The sequence below is a fragment of the Nannospalax galili genome, unplaced genomic scaffold (genome assembly GCF_000622305.1).
Source record: "Nannospalax galili isolate Female #2095 unplaced genomic scaffold, S.galili_v1.0 scaffold290, whole genome shotgun sequence".
Lineage (NCBI taxonomy): Eukaryota > Metazoa > Chordata > Mammalia > Rodentia > Spalacidae > Nannospalax > Nannospalax galili.
Genome location: NW_008331486.1, coordinates 679,794 through 688,225, shown reverse-complemented (window position 1 = coordinate 688,225; position 8,432 = coordinate 679,794). Strand labels below are relative to the sequence as shown.

Here is an 8,432-nt window from a genome sequence, read left to right as displayed (position 1 = left end):
ATTGTAACATTTTTCATATTTCATATATTTATACATATATTTCATATATACATATGATGTTGTTTGATTGTATTTATCCTCCTCTTGTTCTGGAAAATGGCATAAATTTTGCTCTTTTGTGGATGAATAAAATTCCATTGAACCCCCACACACAGACACACAGACATGTATATGTCACATTTAAAAAATCCATCCAGCCATTGTTGGGTACCTACTTTGACCTCACACCTTGGCTGAATAGTGTTGCAATAAAAATGTAAAGAGGTAGGCTGGCATGGTGGCACATGCCTTTAATCCCAGCACTCGGGAGGCAGAGACAGGTGGATCTCTGTGAGTTTGACTGGCGGCCATGTACACATGGGTATATGTATTGGCACACACATACAAAAAAAAAAAAAAAAAAAAAAAAAAAGAAAAAGAGGTTAAAAAATGTAAAGAGGTATCTCTGTTGTATTGATCTTTGATTTCTGAGGGATACTTGCTGGATATAGTAATCTTGATTGGTAGTCACTTTCAGGGCTTGAAATATATCATTCCTGTCCTGTCAAATTGCCTTCTAAATTGACTATGTTTATGCCCATAGAATAGTGCTGCTGTCAGCTTTGGTCAGAGAAACTTCTTTTTGCAGTGGGCAGTGGTGACTGCAGAGACCCATAATTGATCAAGTAACAGAACGAATGGCTATTGAATGCCCAGTCATAAACGGGCATCTCTATCATGGCTTAGGAAACATTGCAGAAGAGCAGGCAAGAATGTAAGAGCTGGAGGAAGTGGGGGAAGGGACATGGTGTGTGGAAGTCATTTCTTTCCATTGGCTCTGAATATAATTCACCTTCTTTAATTGATTTTTACTTTATGTATGTGTTATGTCTGTATGTGTGTAAGTGCACCATGTATGTGCAGTGCTTGAAAAGGCCAGAAGAAGGTAGCGAATCCCCTGGAACTGGAATTACAATAGTTGTTAACCACTATGTGGATGCTGGGAACCAAACCCAGGTCCTCTTCACTGGCAACCAGTGCTCTTAACCATGGAGCCATCTCTCTAGGGCATATAATCCACAGTCTTATTGTATATGTAAGGCAAAGAATTTTGTCTACAGTCCCAGTATCCTATTGAGAGAGAAAGAAAAGAAAGCATATAGGGAAGGAAATAGGTATACAAGCTCCAAAGCCCAAGAAAACGGCATGGAGGTGAGGGAAAGGGGAGTGGAAGAAACAGGATAGAAGAACTGTGAGTAGGGTGAGTTGGAGAAGTGCCAGTGGATTAGACTGAGCTAACAGCTTGCTTTAATAGTTTGGAGTATCAATCTATTTCAAGGAGCATAAAGCAGTCCTTTCTACATAAAGAGTATGCTTTCATTTTTTCATCTCTGATGGTTGCCTTTTCTCTGTGGAAGCCCTTGTGTGAAAGAAAACTTAGGTTATAGAAATTTTCTTTGTATCCTTAGAAGGAGTAATCAATTTACATTTATGATCTGAGCCCTTTCACTACTAAAAGCTCTTCAATTGCTATATCTTCCACATGAAGACTGCTTTATTTTATAAAGATAAAAGTTATGTTAGAAATGAGGCTATAAAAGGTAGACTCTGAAATATATTTCTTGAACTGCTATTACGTGGTTTTCTCCCCCTGAATAAAGTGGTTTATAGTACTATACATCATACTCAATAAACTGGAGGGTTGAAAATACCAATACTAGGAAGATGGGTTGAATCAGTTCTGAAATAGTCAGTCATTTGAGGAAAAGATCATGGAACATTTTGGATGAGAAGTAGATTTCCTTCTGTGGCTCAAAGACCTTTGGGAAAAGGACTACAAAAATCCCTCCAACCAAAGCAGTCTCCTTGGAGTAAGTAAAAGCTTTCCTAAAGGGAGGGTTTGGAGAGAGTCAGTTATTTGCTGATTTTACTTATTTTTCTGTTTTTACTTAAGGTATTAACATCAGTCTTTTTTTTTCCTTTCTTTTTAAAATTTTCCTGATAGTGGTGATTGACCCTAACTGCATCCTTAGCTATTACATCAGTTTCTTTATACATCATGTAAAAAATCCATCCAGGGAAAAAATTTCTGTGGATTTGTAAACTCTTTGTGGCATTTCTGGGAACAGAGGAGGAATCTACCACTGGTCATGGGTCAGTTCATCTTCTGGAGCTAGCTGAGGTAAGAAATTAGAGTGAATTGGTATGGGTGAGAAGGTGGCCTCTGGAGGCACAGGACTGGAAACTAGGGCTATTTATAAGTACAACCATCCCTTCCCTTGCCTGTTCTGATAGCAATCTGGGAGTCAGTCATGCATCTGGCTGAGTATATGGCATAAAGCACATGGGCAATACATATTTTTGAAATGGAATTAAGTGGTGATGTGGAAAGAGCAGAATACCAGAAGCCAGGGAACTTGAAGTGGCTGGTGGAGGGATTTAGGGCAAACCTTATTTCTCTGAGCCTATTTCCCTACATTTACAATGAAAGCTTAACATGGGGCCATTGTGAGACCTGAATGTGCTTATGATGCTGATTATGACTGTCCTGAAGAAGGCAATGACTGCAGTGGGGTAGAGACAACTGGTAGTGGTTAGAGGCCAAGGGCAGAAGCTGGGTTGTGCTAAAGCATAGGCTGTGGGGCCAGCTAGAGTTAGTCATCCTGCAGTGATGTGGCCTGTCCTTTGTCTGATATCTGAGCAGAATGCTCCTGGCAGGGCTGCTGGTCCAGAAGAAGGGAATACTGATGATCCTTTTGATCCCACTGTACCCTTCAGAGCATACCTTGGATGACTTAACTTTCGTCCACTAGGCCCCACCTCTTAAAAATTTCCGCTGTTGGGGCTGGAGAGATGGCTCAGTGGTTAAGAGCAGTGACTGCTCTTGCAGAGGACCTGGGTTCGATTCCCAGCACCCACATGGCAGCTATGAACCATCCTTAACTCTATTTCCAGGGAAATCCGAAGCCCTCTTCGACCTCTGTGGCATTGCACGACATGAGTGCACTCACATACATGCAGGCAATGCACTCATACACATAAAATAAAAACAATAAAATATTAAAAAATTTTTCCACTGTCTCACAATTGTACCAAACTGAGGATCAAGCCTTTAACACATGAAAATTTGGGGTAACATTCCAGATCCAACTACAGGAGACCTCAAAACATGTCGTCACTTGGAACAGTGTAGTTGTCTCATATAAGACTTCTGAAAGTTTTCTCATACAGGCACTGTCTTAGTTACTTTTCTTGTTTCCCTGATAAAGTATCTGACAAGAAGCAATTTAGGGAGGGAAGTGTTTATTTTGGTTTACAGTTCAAGGGCACATAGTCCATAGAGGCAGTGAAGGCATGGTGGCAGGAGCAGGAGGCCAGCTGGTCACACTGCATCCCCAATCAAGAAGCAGAAAATGATCAGGATGTGGGGCCAGACTATGAACCTCAAGGCCTGTTCCCAGTGAACCATCTCCTCTTGTAAGGCTCCATTTCCTAAAGGTTCCACCAGCTAGAGGCCAAATATTCAAACACCTGAGTCTATGGGGGATATTTCATATTCAAATCACAACAGACACACCCTGGAACCTGAATTCTATGGGGGTCTTGTTAAATCACACCTGAATGGTTCAAGTAACATGCAGGCTTGTGTGGCTATGATCCTTATTAGCTCACCAGCTCTGTTTTTTAAAAAAAGATTTATTTTTATTATTTTTAGTTATGTGCCTGTGTGTATGTGCATGTGAGTGCAGGAGCCCAAGGAGGCCAGAGGTATCAGATCCCCCGAGAGCTGGAGTTGCAGGCTGTTATAAACCCTCCTACATGGGTGCTGGGATCCAAACTCAGATCCTCTGTAAGAGCTGTATGTACTCTTAACTGCTGAGTCATTTCTCCAGTCCTAGGTCACCTGCTTTGAGTCTCAGTTCCTTTGTTCATAAAGTGTTATTTCAAGTACTCATTTTCATGGATAGAAATATGTGAAGTGCTGACATGTTATTATGAAATATAAATACCTCTTCTACCTCCTCTAATGCCTATATCTCTCCTTTATTTTCAGCTTTGCTTTTGTTTATTATAAGCCCAAAGCATGCTCTTTCTGTGGAACACCAAGCAGTTGGCATCACAGCATACAAAAACAAATATAAAAGTAGACTGCTTCTGAATTCTTGTTGGCATAAGAATATCATGGTTTATTCAACTCAGATGAACAAATTATCTCCTATGTGCTGGACTGAGATAATTAGGAGAGCTCAGCCCTCATGGGTACAGGAATTTTGTTTTAAAATATTTTATTTATTATTTTTATTTTATGTATATGAATATATTGCTTGCATGTATGTAAGTGCACTTGTGTCATGCAATGCCTGTGGAGGTCAGAAGAGGCTGTCAGATCCCCTGGAACTGGAGTTATGGATGGTTGTTAGCCACCATGGGGTGTTGGTAACTGAACCCAGGTCCTCTGCAGGAACAGTCAGTCTTGCTCCATCGCTCCAGCCCCATGTTTTTGCTTTTTTGAGATAGGGTCTCCCTGTAGCCCCAGCTTACCAGGAACTCACTATGTAGACCAGGCTTGCCTCAGCCTCACAGAGATCTGCCTGCCTCTGTTGCCTAAGTGCTGGGATCAAAGGTGTTCATCACCATGCCTGGCAAGAGATTTTTTACTCTTGTTCTGGAAAGTTGAGAAGTCAGTTTCTTTAAGAACTCAGCAGAACCCTCTCCATATGCTGGGAGTGACTGTTATAAGAGGACATGTTGTGGCAGAAAAGGTCCTTTTTTGCTCCTTAAGAATTGCATGAACTCAAGAAAAGTTATTTCTTTTCTAAATACTTTATTTAGTATTTTTATTTTATGTGTGTGAGTGTTATGCCTGCATGTATGTAAATGCACCTGCGTCATGCAATGCCTGCGGAGGACAGAAGAGGCTGCTGGATTCCCTGGAACTGGAGTTACAGACAGCCATCAGCTGCCATGTGGGTGCTGGGAATCGAACCCGGGTCTTCTGCAAGAGCAGTCGGTCTTCTTAACTGCTGAACCATCTCTCCAGCCCCAAGAAAAATTACTTCTTATCTCTGATCTTCAATCACCTCATCCATAAAACTGAATCATTTATCTCTTTTCTGGTTACCATGAGAATAAAGTAGATTGAGCAAGGATCTGTTTCACCATTGGTGCTCAGAAAATGATAGCTATTGTTACTATTTTTAAAACCAGTGAGAACAGAGGATCACATTTATGAGCTGTTACTCTGTGCTACAGAGTAACAGGTTGGTAGGATCCAACCCTCAGGAGTCACCAGCTGATATCTTTCGCCTAGTGAAAAAGGCTCAGGGTACCCCTTGCAAATCAGGATCCTGGAGACTGTAAATAACAGGGTTCAGCATGGGGGTGACAGCATTTTACATGACCACAGCCACACAGCCATGCTCTGCCTCATATCTGGATGTAGGCTGGAAGTAGACTACAATGACTGTCCCATAGAAGAGGCTTACCACTGCCAAGTGGGAGCCATAGGTGTACACACCATCCCTCCTAGAGGCTGAGGGCAGCTAGAGCACTGCAACTGTGATGGTCTTGTAGGGGACCAGCATGAACAGGAAGGGAATGACCACCACTGCAACACCCTTAGTAAAGATAAGCAGTTGAATGTGACGAGAGCATGAGAGCATTAGGCGTGACTGATGGTCACAGAAGAAGTGGGGCACTTGGTGGGAGGCACAGAAGGACAGGTAGGCCATGAGTAGGATGTCCACGACAGAATGGACATGGGATACCAGCCAAAGTGTTCCCCTCAGGGCCATGGACATGGCCCAGGATATTTGTGTGGCATAGTGGAGGGGGTACTGTTTGGTCACATAGTGGTCATAGGCCATAGCAACTAGGAAATAACTATCAGTTACATCCAGGGCAAATAAGCAGTACATTTGGGTCAGGCAGCCCTCTAGGGAGATGGAGTGGTTATGGGCCAATAAGTTGGCTAATATCTTGAGCATAATGATGGAGGAAAAGCAAAGGATAACGAAGAGCAGATAGGTAAGCAAAGGACAGATGGGCCAGCAAAAAGTACATGAGTGTACCAAGGATTGGACTGACCCCAATGGCGGCCCAAATGAGTCTGTTACCCAGGATGCCTGCCACATCAAGACCAACAAAAACACAGAGAGACAGCTGCTCTCGAGGACTTGTTGTCAGTCTCACTAGGATGAATGGGTCTTCCTCTGAAGATCATTGGCAGTGTCCATAGTTGGGCTTGTCATTTGCCTAGAATCTCATGGGACCCTTTTTACTGCTGGCTTATCACCCTGATATCTACAAGAAAGGTGAGGGACTATATTGTCTAATGCTTCCTAGACATAAGAAATCTTGGGTTTGGAGGCCATAGCTCTCTATACATAGAAGTGTCTATGGGAAAGTCATCTCACATTCCAGAACCTTCTTCCTTTCTGAGTTTTAGATTCCCAATCTACAAGATAAAGGAGTTGAACTAGGTGATCTTCAACCCACTTCCAACTTTAATGTTTTGTGATTTTAGGCTAAATTTGAGCAAAAGATACTACTCAGGATCTAAATTAGAAATGAAGGAAGATATGAAAGAAAAGATTAAAATAGAGAGAGGATCAATTCAGGAAGATCTGATCCCAACACTCATTTATTTTAGGAAACAAAGAGTGAAAAAAAAAAACCTAACAAAAATAGAAACCAAGTTGGAGGAGAGGAACATATCAAAGAAATACTAGAAAAATTCAAAAACAAAAAGAAAAACATATTTATATTAAGATGAACATGAATCTACAACATCCCCACACTGGGGGATGTTACTTAGAAAACTGGTAAGAAAGAGAAAAACTGAATATCTTTCAAGGATACCCAGATTGTCACCATGTGTCATTATCAACAGCCAATGGTAGAACACAGTAGAACAATATCTTGACATTCTGAAGAGGCAGAATTCTGAACTTAGAGTTCCATACTGAGCCAAAGTATGAAGGTAAAATATTTTTAAACTTGCATAAAAACAAAAGAATCGGGGCGGTAATCTCTTCACTAGTCTACAAATAGCCCCAGAAAAAAAAAACAAAACAAAAAAACCCCCCAAAAAACAAAAGAATCTGCAAAGTTCTTCATAATCCCTGAAAACCTTTCACTAATCAAATGCTGAGCACCAAGTGAATGCACACACTTTAGTGAGAAACTTACTTGAAAAGACAGGCATTTCTAAAGTCAGAGATTTAACCCAGGGTTTCATCTCTGACCCCAGAGAATTCACTTTAAAGATGGAGACAACTTGTTTCAGCGACTTTTTTTCCATGTCTAAATCTCATTGTAGATATTTGGAGGAAATCCTGTAAAAAGGGGTATTAAAAGGAGAGGACTTAAGGTTATAGGTTTGCTGAAGATGATGCCAAGACTGCTTTGTAAAGGATTGACTGCCTAACACATTTCCATGTCATACTCTTAAAAAAGAAAGCTCTCTCTGACTGGCAGGCCTCTCTCTGGGGTAAGTCGATCATGCCCTCTGTGCCTTGACTCCCCCAGCCTCATTCACCCTCCCATCTCCCCCACCCATCTCTCCTCCTAGCCTGGGACCTGTCCCATTCCTTGTCTTGGCACCCCAGACACCGGGGGAAACTGTGGTCGCCGGCTGTGGCTGCTCTCCTCTGGCTATGGCCGCTCTCCTGCTCTCTTAGTTCCTCTGATCAGTCGTCCAGTTCAGACCCCAGGGCTGGTGAGGAGTCTGCCACAGAATAGCGGGTAGGATGCCTCATTAGCATACTGGGTTTCAGATTACAGAGTCTGGATTCCTGGAAACCATGTGACCCTGACTGTTGCAATATCTAAGTGTTGCAATTTGGGTTCCAAGGGTGGTGATTAGGGAGTGGCAAGCTCTAGGCATCAGTCTCATGATCTGCCAATGGGAGCAAATGTCACAAGGCGTTCCTTGTGGCTCCAGCGGTGGGCCATTGCCTCAGACCTGCTGTATGGCTGGCTGTCAATAAGACTCTCACCCTAGGCTCAAGCCTGTCTCCCACAGGAACCACCACTGTTTCCTGATCCTTTGCATCCAGACCAACCCAGTTCCTTCTAGGAGCCCTCTGGGCCTGGCCCCACTCTCACCTCCCTCTGCTTCCCTAGGCTGCTCAACCCTCCAGCCTCTTTCCTGGACGCTGGGGCTGACCTTTCCTTTTCCTGATCATTTTCATCCAGACCAACCCAGCGTCTCAGTGTAGTCCCCGGGAGTCCTTGGGGCCTCTTCCTGCCTCCATCCCCCTTTGCATCTTTGGGTGGCATGGCCACCAGCTGCCCAAGACCAGCAACTTTCCTGGGCCCTGATCCCAGGCCAGTCCAACCCCCAGATTCCTGAGAACAACGTCTTTCCTGGAGGAATCTAGACCTTAGGAGAAAGCCTGAGAGCATCTGATCCTCACCTGACTTGGGCCTCTGTGGGAACTCCTGAAGAC

At 43.1% G+C, this 8,432-nt stretch overlaps 1 protein-coding gene across 1 annotated transcript; it reads right to left on the bottom strand.

Moving 5' to 3' along the window:
* Positions 1–5,300: 5,300 nt before the first annotated feature.
* Positions 5,301–7,282, bottom strand: LOC103728271 (olfactory receptor 1K1). The gene is given in 3 exon segments (XM_008826351.1): positions 5,301–6,008; positions 6,010–6,191; positions 7,171–7,282. Coding segments are annotated over 3 exon segments (1,002 nt in total).
* Positions 7,283–8,432: the final 1,150 nt, after the last annotated feature.